Source organism: Notechis scutatus, chromosome 2 (assembly GCF_049901735.1).
Source record: "Notechis scutatus isolate UNSWTSFEM ecotype Mainland chromosome 2, rNotScu1.2, whole genome shotgun sequence".
NCBI classification, from domain to species: domain Eukaryota; kingdom Metazoa; phylum Chordata; class Lepidosauria; order Squamata; family Elapidae; genus Notechis; species Notechis scutatus.
In genome coordinates this window covers 158,003,319-158,019,586 of record NC_142010.1, presented here as the reverse complement: position 1 = coordinate 158,019,586, position 16,268 = coordinate 158,003,319, and the positions used below count along the sequence as shown (strand labels likewise).

The window sequence follows — 16,268 nt, the reverse complement described above, 5'->3', positions numbered from 1 at the left end:
CAATTTCTGACCTCTTCTCCTATGTATAAAAAAATTGGGTTTGACACATTTTCATATTCTTCTACTTGTTTAAAAAAACAACTAGGGTAAGTCAATTAAAAATCCAGTCATTTAGCTGTCAGATTTCAGAGGCATGATCCCCAGATTGGCTCCAAAGGATTAGTCATAATGACATCCTCAGGTTGCCTGTCCCTATATGCATGGAAAAGCACAACTTGCATTCAAGTCCTACACCTTTGTTATAGAATATAAGGTTAATAAGAACCATTGAGGTTAAATTTTACAGTTATTGTGCTGTCCCAGCCAGTCTATGGGAATTGGATAGTTACTTAGGAATTATGAGCTGTTCCCTTAAGGGAATGCATCATGGTAAATGTAGTTAAAGGTATCCTGGGAAATGTAGTTCATGTCACGTGGTCACATCTGTAATCCTGATTGGTCACTAATTCAACCCTCGATGGGTTGGGGGAGTTTTTCCTCACTTTGCCTGAATTCTCTATTTCATGGCAGCCATTTTCTATTGCTACAAGATGGGTTAGGAGATAACCATCTTTTACTACAAGGCAGATATACAAAGGATTGGTCATTAAAGAAGAACTGCGTCACAAATGTGAGTTATAAGGATACCTGATGAACCAATAAATGTACTTTGTTATGGACATCTCGTTGAGTTTATCTATCTGCATCTGCACAGCTTAAAAATCCACTACTGTGCAGAAGACAGAAAAGTTATGGTTCCCCACTGTCTAACATTTCTTCTTTGTATGTGAATGAGGTGGAACTATGAAATGTACAGTATCTGTTTCTCACACATCTCCTGAATTTAATCTTAAATCTGGATTGATTTGAAGTCGTGGCTACATGGATATCTCTATTACTGAAACTCCCACATGAAGCCAAATGTCTCAAGTTACAAAGAGACCATGTCAGCTAAAAGCCTGTTTCATTAATCCACAATGTAAAAAATAGTCCCCTTAATTGCTATAAGGGGTATTGTCACAAATTATTTTAAGAAATGTTTTCATTTTGATGAAAGCAATATAAATTACAATCTAGCCTTTCTGGGTTTGTATGGTCCTACAAGCTGTCCCTCCATACTTCTGGGAAAGAGGTAGTTATGCTCAGGGGTGGGATTCAAATTTTTTAACAACTGGTTCTGTGGGCGTGGCTTAGTTGGTGGGCGTGGCTTGGTGGTCATGTTATTGGCTGGGTGTGACCAACTCAATATCACTCACATCGAGGCATGCATCTCCTCGCCTGGCCTCTCATGACTGTGGGGATGCTGCAACAGTCATAAGTGTGAAAAATGGTCATAAGTCACTTTTTTCAGTGCCACTGTAACTTTGAATTGTCACTCCACACAAGCAAAGTACCAGCAAAGGAGGGGAAAAGAACTCCAGAGAGGTTCCAGAGACAGGAAGTCTCGTCCTACCAAGAATGTAATAAGGGTTAACGGAGAGGCAGTTTCTGTAAGCAACACCAGAATGTTTTCTTCCTGCCTTCCTTACAGGATTAGACCAGTAATTTCTTCTAACAACCGGTTCTCCGAACTGCTTAGAATGTTAACAACCAGTTCTAGCGAATAGGTGCGAACCTGCAGAATCCCACCCCGGGTTATGCTATTACTTATTAATATGTCCCAGCAGTCCCAGATTTTTTAAACTGAAATTTGCGAAGATTGTTGTGCTGGACATGTGTACAACTATACCATCATCACAGAAACTGATTATTACAAGAGTAAGTATCTCAACATGATACTTATTCACAATAGAATTCCCTATGCCTTCAGGCTTAAATTTTGGGCTTGGACTGCGCCACCTGCGGTCTGATTTAAGCACAGTACACAAAATTGTCTGCTACAATGTTTTGCCTGTCACCGACTTCAGCTTCAACCATAATAATACACGTGCAAACAATCGATACAAACTCAAGGTAAACCGCTTCAAACTCGATTGCAGAAAATATGACTTCAGCAACAGAGTAGTCAACACCTGGAATACTCTACCTGACTCTATTCTTAGAGCCTCAACCCCTCACAGCTTCAATCTCAAACTGTCTACCGTGGACTTCACCCCATTCCTAAGAGGTCTTTAAAGGGGTCGTGCATAAGTGCACCAGCGTGCCTACCGTCCCTGTCTTACTGTCCCCATTTATCTGTAATTACCTCCTTTGTTCATGTTTATGTTGATACCAACACTTGTTATCTTTTACATGTTTGACAAACAAATAAAATAAATGATAGTAGAAAGTAATACCCTTTTATCCATAGTTGATCTGGAATAAGAATGTCATACAACAAATTTCATTTTTAGCCATAGGAGCCATCTTAACATTGTAGGACAAGCAGCATTACCTCCTCTATTTAATTCTCTCAGATATCAGCAAGCTTAAGTGCCTATCCTACCATTTCTATCCCATCCAAAATGATTAAACTGTTGTCTGCCCTGTTCCCTTAGGATAAGTTCAACTAGATAATTAAACGAATGATAATGAAGCAGCTTTATAGAAAAACAAAGTAATAACTAATTAGCTCCTTTTTTTTGTTTGCAAAATTACATCTAGCTTGGTTGCTAGATGTCTGAGACCCTGTTTCTCCTCTCTAATCCTCATACCTCAGATTTCAGGCACATTTATTTATTTGTAATTCCTTTTGTCTTGGGAGCTCCAGGCCACGTACAAAAAGGCTTTCCTTAATTTTGTCACCAAACAACCTTGTGAAGTAGGTTCAGCTGAGAAGAATGGCTAGCACAGGAAAGGACAGTACTGAAGGAGTGGGGCTATCCTTTCTTGCTTACAACAGGCCACAATTCTGCCTGACCATCGAAAGAAAAAGCCCTCAGGCAAAATCTGGGTGGTTGTAAGTCCTCCAGCACTAACTCAGGAAGGGACTAAGTAGTGGGAGGAAGCAGAAAGAGAAGAGAAAGTAAACCATACCTCCATATACTTCCCCCCCACTCAAGGAGTCACATGGCATCCAAAGAAGGGGAAAAAAGACATGTGAAAAGTCACTAGGAAGCCTCATCTCTCTCTGCTCTCCTGGATCTGCTGCACTGAATCCACACATAGCCAATTCTCCCTGCCTCCACCCATCTTGGAAAATGAAAGCAAACAAGAACTAAAATAAGGCTTCTATGGTGTGGTGTTTATACTGCTGGGTCTGTGAAAAGACCTCTCAAGTAAGACAGCTCAGCAGAGAAACAAGAGAAATTTTGCTAGATAAATCTTAGCAATTGAGCAGACCTGGGGAATTTTTGCACCAGATGTCTTGTTTTTTTCTCCCCCTTGCCCATTCCCTGTTCAACCCTGCCTCAAACATGCTACATATATATAGCAGAAGATAGTACCAGAGCAGAGCTCCAGGTTATTTGATGTACAGTGCCTTGGGAAGAAACTTGATGTACTTACTCAAGAGAAGTTTTACTTCACATCCACCACTTAACACAATGCTGAGTTCCTTTCAATTATTGTATGTCTCACAAAAGGATAGAAATAACATTTAAAGGCACTTATAATACATTTTTAATTACTTGGATGGTCATCAAAAAGGATGGATTTACAACCTTATTTCAGTCTTCCTAAAATACTCTACATGATGTGCAAATGGACACGTTCTCCTCAAAGTGCAATTTGGGTCCTTCACTCACCATTTTAATGCCCTGGCTTCATAAGATTGTACAGAAGGACTATTCATTTCTTTCCCAAGATCAAACCCCAATCCCAGAAGGGAAACAACCTTCATTTACAACAGAGACAGACAGACAGACAGGCACAACCAAGAGTTCCTGATCTCAACTCCCCTTCTGGGACATGCAATCCTCCAATCATGGAGGAGATTATCATGCACCTAATGTCAGTCACAACTAAGTGGATAGAAGTTCACAAGCCTCAGCCTGGTGCAGAGCAAGATCTGTGGGAGGAGACCTGCAAGCTGCAGCATTTCCAGGAACTGGCACTTCAGAAAACAGGTGGGGCAGAGAAAAATGTGCCCAAAGCATGGGGGATGGGAAAGATGCCCATGTAATCTAGCCAATCTTTCTCTGCTTGCCATAGGAATAGAAAACATTTTTTTTACACCTGAGGGACTGACACAGTTTTTAAAATAGGTTAATATATTAAAGCTAAAAGAGGAAGAGAGAAATGTGATACATATAAAGCTAACAATGCTGTCATATTTAAACTTTTATGGATCAAACCTACTGCATCGGAGTATCTGTTCATCCACCTATGACTATTAATCACTAATTTCTTTCTGTGTCACTTGATTCCCTATTTTCCTATCCTTTTGCCTCCTTTCCTACAACTCTACTATACAGTCTTTCTTAATAGGAATGTGCTCCGCATTCAAGCCTGATGCTTGTTTACTTTTGTTCTGCACTTCAAAAAATAGACATAGCTATTTCTTTGCAAACTTAATTTTCCATGACTCTAAATCTATATTAGTAACCACTGATTTCAAAAGGGATGGATGCCCACAGTTAGTTAAACACCATTATAGAGCTGGAAAAATACATAGCTTTCCTGGAAATGATAGATTGCAATTGATTTTTTCAACTCAATTAAAAAGTTTGTTCAATGTCGAATGTCTCAAATTAGGTAGTATTGTTCAGTACATTTAATTCAGCACTCACAGTTATACTGTAGTTATTTTTAATGTATTTCTATTACATATTAATACGTTGCAATATCTCACCATCCCCATTTTCCTAGAACTTAATTCCGAAGCCTTTCATCCTTCTGTTTTTTTCATGTGCAGTCAAGAGCTTTGTGTTTGGGGCACACTTATTTTTTATACAAAATGATCTCTAGGCAAATTATTTTTTCCAGTTCTAAAAAAGCACCTTTTAAAAGCCAAATTGGATACACAATTCTATTATTCCATTTACATTTACATTCTGGTGCATCTGATAAGGTTTCTGAATTATACATTTCTTACCATAACTACACTGGGGCACATTTTGAAGTTTTTGGTACAAAATATGAAAGTATGAAGGTTTGTTGGCATACATAGTTCCACATGTTCTCTAAAATTAAATAGGGAAACCAGATTAACGATGCAATGGTTAACTATTAACACTTAGCAATGCAATGCCCTTCCTTCATCAGTGGCATTATTTAGATCAGAATTTGCTCACGGAATCATCTGTTTTTCTGTTTTAGAGATACTTCACCTTCTTAGCACTTAACACTAATACTGGAAACTAAATTGGTTTCCCCTCAACTAGAACAGTTGTAACTTGGAATGGAATCGTAAGGTGCCCTGGTGCTGCTCAATCTAGAATTACAATTTTAATTCTCGTACTTGTTTCCTCTTTCCAGAGTGAATGCAACTCTTGACAAGCTGTACTTCAACTTTAAAAACAGAATTTATAAATCTTTAAAAAAAACACACACAGAGACAAGAAGATCACATTCTGGTGATACCAGATAAAATATTCTACTCACCCCCAAATGCACTATATGTGGAATGAATAATGTACTAATTTTGTACCTTACTGTATATTATTTGTAATACTGTAATTCATTTTTTCACAGCTAGACTACGAAGGCTAAAACACAACAGTAATCTCTCTATCTTAAAAACACAACTTCTCAGGGAAAACTTCAGACAATCTACAGTATACCACCCACTATACTTAACTGGAAAGGAGGATTCTCATATTTTCCTGAATGCTAAGCAATATATTTCATTAGCTTTCTCTAGAATCTCATCCGTGCAAGTTAGGGTTCATTCTTCTTTAGCTATGTCAAACCTATAATTCAACATCGGCCTATGATTTGGGAAATGACATGACAACTTTTATGCTGTTTACCATTCGTATAAAATATTAAAAGAGGATTGTTTTTGTAGCCTGGAAATAACCAGCACCAAAGAACTCATCCCCCAAGGCAGTCTTCTTCATAACAAAATAAAATAATGAAGAAGACTAGAAAACACTAACATGATAAGAATAGAAAACACACCTGGCATTTGTGCTTGGCAAAAAATATTAAATTTTGGATCTAGTAAAGGACCCAAGTTATTTATAAACATGCTTTCACTAACTTCTCCTCTTGTTTTACAATTTAAAAGAAATAAGGGAATAGACCAAATCTTTAGAAACGAACATGACTTGCAATAAAACAATGATATAAGTTAGCATTTCAGTGAATGAACTTTCATCAAATGGGTTTTACAATTTTCATAACACCAAGACATACCCAAGCAAGCTAAAGCAATGCCCCCATAGCAAGGATGATAAATAAATTGGCCTACTGGTTTTAAGATCATATCTGTAAGAATTAATACTTCGGTTATGGTTTTGAAATGGGGTAGAAGTGATAGGTTTATCCATGATTGCTGCCTAAAAATAAGATTAATTGAATCAAAAGCAAATTGCTCTAAATTCTAATAAGTGCATTATTTTATGTATATGCAATTAAGACCAAGCAACTGAGTAAATAGTCTCTCTTCCACACCATAGGAACAATATCCTCTTATCCCCTTTTTCATTCTCTTGTGCATAATTAACAAGTTACCAATGAAAGAGCAGCACATAACCTAATGATGTGATATTGGAAAGTTGAGATCTGAATCTTCCATCTATTCTTAAAGAATTAACAGTATTGATGGGAGGACCCTGAACTATATTGGGGGCTTTCCCACATTTTCCCAATTAAAATTCTCCAATCCCATTGCTATTTATTCTATGAGGAAAAACATGTAGATTAAGAGATTAAAAATATGCATTATTTTTACAGTTAGAAGACATGAATAATTAAAATCTTATGATTGAAAGGTTTTCTACATGTTCCATATTTTCTTAGCCAAGGCCCACAATAATTTTTTATACTACTGCTCCTATTATTGTATTACTTAAGGTGTTGTTTTTGATTCAGACACAGATAGATAATACTGCCACTTTTAGAATTGAGCTTTATGCCATCTTGGCAACATGTGTTCCAAAACCCATACAGTATTTAATGTTCTTTTTCCTCAACAATCTGATGATTGACTTTGAAATATACTCAGAGAGTCCAAATAGGTCGGTGAAAAGGAGAAAGATGAATTTAGCTTATCCTGCATCATTAATTTTCCAAGTCTGTTCCAAAGTTATTTTTCCCTTCTCCTCTAACAGTTGAACTTACTTCTGCCCCGGTAACAGGAAAATACATACATAGATTCTTACATACATATACATATACATTACAGTACATAACATACATAGATACATACATAGATACATACATACATACATACATACATACATACATACATACATACATACATACATAAACAGGCAATCAGAGGAGGGGTGATAGCAATCTCTCACACTGACTTTTCTCTACAAATATCCAACATCTCATTCTTGCATTTACCATAAGAATTTCCTTGAGGATCTTTCTTAAAATCAAAAGGTCAAATAATAAATGAAATATTATGGAAAGCACAGAATTAGGAACTGTTCTCTTGGCATGCAATCAGCACAAATCTGTCTGATTTACTGATATGCTACTTATTTCTATGTTTATTTAAGACCTGTACAGGAATAAAGCTAGGATAAAAAGGGCAGTATAGTGGGGTTCTAAGACTAAACACAGAATCAATTTTTTAAAGTTTGGTAGGTTGTAAAATCTAGCTAATTCCACCGGTAAAAAGGATTTTAGTACAAGTTCTATTGTCTTCAGTGGCATGAATTAAATTTCCTGTTCCACCATACCTTTTCTCAGTCTTCTTTATTTTACTTAACAAGATATGGGTGGGTTACGACTATCTGATGGTATTGATAACATGTGTGCCATTATTTTGCAAGATAAGTTTTTCTTAACACTGAAAAATGTTTAATCTTTTTAAGTAAAATGAAGAACAAGGCTTATGATATCATAAATTTAAAACTGGAAGAGAGCAAACTCTTATACAAACTATTGACCTGCAAATACTTTTAGGCTTAAGTGGCCTTCTTGACTCTGGAGCTTTTCATTGGAGTAGGAGTAAAGAATATGGCCTATGCAATTCAACTGTGAATACACACATATATACTTCCATGAAAATGCAAGGAATTCAATCACATTACATTTTAGAATGATTTGCTGGCTTACTTGCCAATACCTGGGGAAACTACTTCATCATTAAAATATAAATGATTGTCAGTTTACCCAACTTTCCTTATTTGACTTGGGATATGGACTGATAATCCCTTTCAGATGATTTATCTGAATTTTAGAAAGCATGATAAGATCTACTTTTAAAATTCATTTTCTTTTAATGGTAATTGTGTGTTCTGCCTTGTAAAATTGCTATAAATCGAGATGTACAAATTCTGATATGAAAGGGTAATTCTCTGTTTAAATGGATCCGTGTGGGTGAATCTGGCTAGGAAGGTGATGGGGGCCTAGTTTTGTTGTTGTTTTAACTAGAGTGGGAAAGGGAAAGGAAAAGCGCTTGAAGAAAAGGAATAGAGGAATGCTGATTTTTACTTGCCAGGCCTGGAAGTGCCCTGAGCTGGGCAGGATAGATGACATGAGTGTGCCAGTAATGCCATCCTCAGGCGCTGAGATGAACCTCCTGACATTGTCCAGAGGCTGCAGGACACACACTGGATGGGCATATTCTAAAAAAGGAGAAAAAACTCCTGACAATATTATTAGACTGAAACTATAGAAATACAGACTGGTGGGAACACATAAGGTGGCCAAAAGGTAGACAAGTAGGTTTAACACAGAAGAGTCTTGTCATTGTTGAAGAAAAAGTGTCATAAAGATGGAAGTAGCATCCAGGAAAGCTGGATTATTGTTGGACTCTAGACCTCTTAAAAGCAAATGAAAACGAAAAAGCAAGATATACTACAAAAGCAACAGAAGGAAGAAGGAAGTTTGGGCAGATCCTTTTGAGTACAACAAAAGATCAATCTAGAAATATCCTGCAGCCAATCCAATTTGGATTTCAAAGTCTGAAGCAAATTAGACATAGTGCTTAAAATAAACCAGGCATTTCTGTTTCAATTGCAAGAAAACAAAACTAAAAGAGAGCTGAAAAATGAAAAAAAAAATACAGTAGGGACATGTGTTCATCTATACATTCCCACAGTATAAAGTCAAGCTGGAAAAAAGAGGCCATAAAAACAAAGAAAGGGATTCCAAACTATCCCTTCCACACTTAACTCTCCCTTGAGAAACTTGTTCCTGTGTGGGACAGCAGGCACTGAAAATTCATTTATTGCTCTAATGCTGCCACACTATTTGTGCAGGAGTGCCTATCTGAATGTTTGCAGTTTACCAGCTGCGGGCATGCTGATATATTAAACTGATCCAACAAAAGGAATTAGGAAGGGGAGGGGGATCAAGCAAAGAAACAAAATTCTGACCCCAAAATAAATGCTCCTCAATTTGCCTTCTAATTAAATAAAACCTTTTTCTCTTTGTTGATCTGACACTTACCTAAATATTCTTTGTACACCTCCACTCAGCCCCCCCCCCCCAACCCTCAGCTTTCAGCGAAAGAGATTTTCTTTATCATAAGAAGTTACCGGCATCACAGGTAGGAAGGAACCAGGCAATCAAGAAAAACTACCTGTTATTTTCAGTTATTTTTCAAATAATTGAACGTGATAGACTCATCCTACTGCACATCTTAAGTTAGCAGTTTGCTAATTAGGGATGAAAGGAAACATATAGAGAAAAATAAAATTTTAGAGAAAACAACTGCCCATAAAATTAAACATAAAAACCAAAACCCACGAGTGGTGTTATTTGTAGGACCTACCAGGAGTGTGAACAAAATACGCCAAGTAAAGATCCAGTTCTTTAATTGTGACTCCAATGTGGTGTGGCTGGACGCAAAGGCCTGGGTTTGAGCACTGCGGCGACTTGTATAGCCGCTCCCCATCAGTACTTTCAAGGGGGATCCCTTTGAACAAGATGACCATAACTAGGTCCAGCCTCCAAACCTTGTCAGCCTGCCTCAGGCAGTCAATCCTGCGAATTTTGCCTTTCTGATCTGGATTGGAGAGGACACAACACGGAGCTTTCTTGCCTGTGATGGTCAAGACAAAGTCCTCACGAAACTCTGGGCGGATATCCTTGCGTAGCTTGGCCAGGAGTCGGGATGCCCATTTCTGCTTGATCTCAGGCTTTTCACCAAGTAATTCATCCTTCACAGCTCGTTCCTCATCCTTTGACATTCGCTTCTCGTGCTTCTTAAAGTACTTTCGCTTCCGAGCTTGCAGGTTGAACCATGTGTAGGAAAAGGCACGGACATGAGGAAGGAGAGCTTCAATGAAGGGGTGGAATTCATCCTGGGGAGAACAGGGTGAGAAGAAAGGATGCAAAACAAAGAAAAGAAAAATCCATTAGAATAAGAAAATCGGGAGGGGGAAGCATCACAATGTGAAATTCATAGGTAGAGAAACAGCAAAGTGAGAACACGTAAGGCTAAGCTCAGAGTGTGATTAATCCAGCTAAAAAATAAAATACTAGAAGGACGACAAACAGGAATTTGGGGAGAGGGGAGGGAGAGAAAACAGTAGAATTAACATTGTTTCGACAATGCATTAGTATGGAAATCTAAAAAAAAAAATCAGCATGAAGTTGTGGAAGTAAAATTTCACTTCTTTAAAAATAAAACTACTGAAGTTTGTTTAGCAACATAGGAATTAAAGACAAAATCAGTTCTGATCCCCTGTCCTAAACCCAAAGCTCTAAATATTCTTTATATATTGAAATAATTTTAGTGGGCCTTCTAACTTTATTTTAAAAATAAAAAATTACCTACAACAAAAGCACCCAGGAAAAAAAAGTCAAAAATGGAAATAATTACCATTGTTCTGTCTCATCCCGGCGAAGCTAAGCCCCCGATTCAGAAATTCTGGGCTCAGAATTGCAGAGAATAGAAAGCGGACGATATTGTGGGTATACGGGGTGGAAGGTGAGGAGAGGGGAAAAAAAGAGGAAAGTAGAACTGTACGAAGGAAGGGCACACAAGAGTGCTGGATATTTCTTAAATTAAGTAAAAAATAATTGTTGGCTGCATCTTTCACTACAAACTGTTCACCAAAATGTTCAAGTCTTGTTTAATAAAGAGAGTGGGAAAGCAAAAGTGAAGGATTAAAAACTGAAAGAAGGCAGCTAGGAAGGGAAACCTCAGCCGAAGACAGAAATAAATCAACATCACTCTGCCTGTGCCACATGCACAAAATAGATTAAAAATGCCAAATGGCTGTTAAAAAAATACTAGCAACAATAACAGCAATAATCGTGATAAAGGGAAGAAGGAAACAAAATTAAAAAAAAAATAGGAAGGACAACAGCAACTAATCAGACAGGGGAAGCTGAGACCAGAGAAGAATCTCTCTCAGCGTTGGCAGAAATGCAAAGATGCAACTTAGATGTGGCTCCCTCCGCCTGAGAATAGGGGTGATCGCAGGTCTAGGGGAAAAGGGGCAGACTCCGCTGTGGGATCAGCTGTGATCGGCTGCTGGCAAAACCCAACTGCTGGGGTATGGGGGATTTTGTTGTTGTTGTTTTCCCCCCTTTTTTCCTTTCCCTTTTTCCTCCTAAACTCTCTGGCTTGCTTGCTTTCTCCTTTCATGCTCGGTCCCCAACCATTTGCCTTTGCCAATGCCAGCAGAAAAAAGAGAGAGAGAGAGAGAGAAGAAGGATCCACCTATTTGGCAAGAAGACCTATCGTGGAGCAGCCAATGGCTGCATCAAAGGAAAAGGGAGGTGGAGGGGGAGGTTGGCAGAGAAGGAATCAGGGAGGGGGTGGCAGAGAGAGACACGGAGAGAAAGAGACTGTGCAGTTAGGAGACTGAAAACAATTTGCCAAATCGACAAGTTCATATCTAACAAATAAGTGAAGTCCAGCAGCAATGGCATTTTTATTGGCCCACAGATTTTGGCTAGAATACAACTTGCAAAATATTTTAAATAAATAAATCTTCTAGGATACATCCCAAACTCATCCCCCCCCCCCCCAAGACAGCCCCACAGGTCTCAGAGAAAGCAGCTGTTCTGTCTTTCTCTCTCCATCTTATTCTCCTTCTGTCACCTCTTGGTCCAACTATTTCTAGGAAAAGATCTGTTCAATTATAATACTCTTTAAGATTCAATCAGATTTAGTCTACTTTTTTCTCAGTTCAAGTAGTGATCGAAAGTCATTGTCTCTGCCCCAATACATTTCTTCGTAAGCTCCTGTTATCTATCTCAGATGCAGCCAGCCAGTCTGTCCTGTTCCTAGCAAAATAGGAGTTTTCTGCACATTTCCCCTTCTTTCTGCCACTTCATCTTAACATTTGCCAAGAACTTCAATCCTTAGTGCTGGCTGTCAATCATTCATTTTGATGATATTACTTATGTCTTCTAACCCCAAATCAATAAATCAAACATGACAAAACTTAAACACACTGCAAAGTTGGAACTATCCTGAAACTTTTTCAAGAACAGCTATTTTAAGATATTTCATCGCAACATACTTTTTGTTACCTGAATTTTGATTATGTTGCAAGTTTCAAACAAAGGGCATCAGAAAAGCTGATTAAAAATAGTATAATAGAGAACTCTAGGAAAAAGGAAAAATAGTACAAAGAAAGACAACAAAAAGAAAATGTGTAATATTTATGTATAATTACATAATACAAAAATATATTATACGTATATACAAATAACACATTGTATATCATATAACGTATAAGATAAAATGGAGAGATTTAAAGAGGATTAAAAATATAGGCAAGAAAGTCAATAATAATGATTATGATTATTAATAATCATCCTACAATAATACCTTTAACACCATTAAACAATAATATCTGCTTATCCCAGGTCTGTAGGAAGGACTCAATAGGTGGATAAAAATGCCAGATGCAGTCTAAACTTCTGGCTGACTATGCAACAAACAATAATAATAATACCAAGACTACTTGGTATCTTCAAGACTACTAAAAGAAAAGTTGTTTACTGTCATAAATACACAAAGATTGAACACAAAGAAATAATGACTTGTTATTACAAATCAATTGCAATTGGCAGCTATACTTAGAATAGCTTACAGTCTGCAATGAAGCCTTTAATATTATTAAACCTACCTATCTCAAGTCTTTGGAAAGCACTTGATAGGTGGACAAAAATGCCAAATCCATATAAACATCTGACTAACTATATGCACAACCATAATAATAATCAGCCCTCCAAAGCAAGCAAAACTTCAGTATGGGAGCATTTTAGCGAGACCTGGGAAGGCATTCTTACTTTAACTGAACCTGGTTTGCTTGTTCTTTGGCTCAGCCCATCCATTCTCTTAGCACTTTACCAACTTATCATAGGACAACAATAACAAAGAAGCTCAATTTACAAATAATTCAGGGCGCTACTCATACTGACGCAAAGGGCAGTATACATTCCTCTTTGCACTGCCATAGCTTGAGTATTTCTAGTCTTTCGCTTTGTGCTTGTGTGAGTGCAGCGACTGATATACCAAATACACTAGTGAGAGGTAGTCCATGGAGATAGCATGAAAGTCAGACCTATGCTGAACCTTTTCTAATGCCCACTGTCAGGCCTTGTTGCCAGATTTTCAGCAGCCAAGTAGACGGCCAAATGAGAGCTCCGGATTTACATTTGCATATCATAAGTGAAGGTTTGCCCTGCTCAGCTTAAATAGGGGGAGGAGGGGGACAAATGGCTGCTTCTCATTTCTGTCTACCCACAAATCTGGCATTAGTCAGTCCATTGGAGCAGGGTACAGGACCCTCCAACCTCTTCCCACACATAAACAGATTGCTTGCTTGGGAAAAGTATAGGCCGTCCCACATCTCTCTGTGACCCTAGTGACAAAATATCAAAGAACTGTGACCAAATACCTAAACCTGCTCCTTCTGCTCGATCACACAGATTATAGGTGAGCAGGCAGGCAGGCAGGCAGTTGAGGTGGAAAAGTTCTCTCCAGGCACAAAAGCTTGGAGATTAATTTTCTGCATCTATGTCATGAGGGGGTATATGTGCAAGGTGAAGCATAAGGAAGTAGAATAAAGAAGACAAAGAAAAATGAACTGCCCTTTCCTCTCTCTCCTCTCTAGCCATCCCCACAAAGATTTTCAAAATAAGTTGGTGAAATTTAAAACTCGACTCTCAGTTCCTTATTTCTTGGGAGCGTAAAGACTCCCAACTTCTTATATACACAGAATGTTTCCTTTAAATTAGTGTATTTCTTCTAAGCAACTAATATAATTTTTTCTTTAATATAAGATTTGATATGGAACTGAAATATGCTATTCCTCCCTGTAAAAAAGACACTGTACAAAATTAGATTTTAAAACCAATTTTAGGTATACTTATGAGAAGTTGCAAATATGTATAGATATATTTCTTCCCCCCATAAAATGAGTACCAATATCCATTTTTATTCAATTTTTGGCCATGTACAAGTACAAACAACCCCAGACTTGAATTCGGTGCTGAAGCCCTTTGCAATATAATCAACCCCCCTGAACTGATTGTAAGATCTGCCTAGCCCTAACAATACCAGTCCATAATATGATGATACTCAGTCACAGCTAAAATTCTGATGTACTCTTTTTACTTTTTTGATACATTAAATCAAGCACATGTGTAATTTAATTGTTATCTTGCCTTGGTATCAGATTTCTATGGAGATAAAGACGCATATGGAATTTCACATTGGACAAGTAACCCATAATATTTGATCTACATTTTTTATTCATTAAAAAAAAGAGAGAGATGAAAGTGAATCTTTTATTTTAGTACTATATCAAGGTTAGTTTGAATATCGCTGTGGATATTTGTCATTTAATCAGAACAGAAACAGAAACAGAGGCTGCAAATGAAACAATGGAAACATCGTCAAGCATCGGCACCCACTATTGTTGATTACAAAGGAAGCTGTTGACCGTTCAAACTAGAAAACATTATTCTTATTTAGGGATTTTGCAACATATTTTTTTGATAATGCACACTTTGATACAGCCATATTAGGGAAATAACCTAATAACACAAAAACCTTTCAATGGAATTAATATGTCATATATCGTTGCTGTATAACTTCTATTCAAATCAGTGAAGTTCCTTGTATCATCCCCTGGTTTCCAATATTAAATAATAAAAGGTGATTGTGTACGAAAGGTCTAGTGCAGAAGATTATTGGTTTCTTGCACAATAATAATTGGAATAATTTGACTGAAGAGAAAATGTGTGTATCATATTCTCCATCTAATCAATCAATAAACAAGTGAGGAGAAATAAAATAATGAGTATACTTAACTAGAAGATACACAATACCAACATAGCAATTTAAAGAGAAAGAAGAAAGAAGAGTATGTTTTTTTAAAGAGTCATTCTAAAACCCTGAAGGGACATAGATCAACTAGAGGAAAACAAAGAGTCACTCTAATATCTGAAAGAGTTTCCCTCCTTTCACCAAAACAAAAACAAAACAAGTTTTTATCATTGCCATTCCCGTTTAAAGCATAATCACTTTTATCTGCATTAACTAAAGATCCTAAAGGAATCATTTAAGAAAATGTTTATTTAAAAGCATAGTTTTAAATGCTAACCTGGAGGTTGGGGATTCTGTCAAGTTTGGGAGGACTTCTATATCAAAATTCTATATATGTTTGCTCAAGAGTAAATATTGAGTTCACTACAGTGTGCTCCCAAATGAGCATCTAGCTGACTGTAGAAGCTAATGGCTTCAAATAAAACTTTCCAAATCTTTGTCTATTTTCCTTGTGTGTGTGTGTGTGTTTGTGTGTGTGCATGCGTGTGTGTGTGTGTGTTTATTTTTGCCTTTTCATTTTTGGAGGCTGTCTTTCTCTCCCTCCCTCCTTCTCACTTTCACTCTTTTCCAGCAAGAGGATCAACTGTAAAGCTTTCTTGGGGTTGTCATAGAAACAGTCAGTAGCACCCTGGCAAACTACTTCCTTAGTGAATGAATAGCACATAAATTTCCACTCTCCACAGGGCTAGCGAGATCTACAACATATTAGCCTGTGGCTTGCTCTTGCCCCCCCGGCCCCCCGAGTACAGAAATGAGAACGCTTTTTTGCTAAAATTGAGTCTATGGTACTTTATGTCCATCTTGGCTCAGTTCCAGATGGGATACTAAATTTAAGGTGGCTACATCTTCCCATTAGTATAAAGAATGATGATATACACTATTTTGCAACATACTTCATAATATAGGAGCAAAGTTATATAAATACACAAAAACACAATAGAGATTAAAATAAAAGAAATTAACTAGACATAAACAATAACTTCTGACATGGATTGGGACAATT

The 16,268-nt window shown here is 37.3% G+C and overlaps 1 protein-coding gene across 18 annotated transcripts in view; it reads right to left on the bottom strand.

Annotated features, from left to right (window-relative positions):
- NFIX (nuclear factor I X) overlaps positions 1-16,268 on the bottom strand; it is a 248,410-nt gene that overhangs the window by 190,981 nt on the left and 41,161 nt on the right. For 12 of the 18 annotated variants that reach the window (XM_026679605.2, XM_026679606.2, XM_026679608.2 and 9 more), the window contains exon 2: positions 9,740-10,271. In XM_026679605.2, the coding sequence (XP_026535390.1) occupies positions 9,740-10,271 (532 nt within the window). Of the gene's footprint in view, positions 1-8,458; positions 8,589-9,739; positions 10,272-10,792; positions 11,585-16,268 lie in introns of those variants that run through there. The other 6 variants (XM_087957040.1, XM_087957046.1, XM_087957048.1 and 3 more) reach the window with 5 other exon arrangements.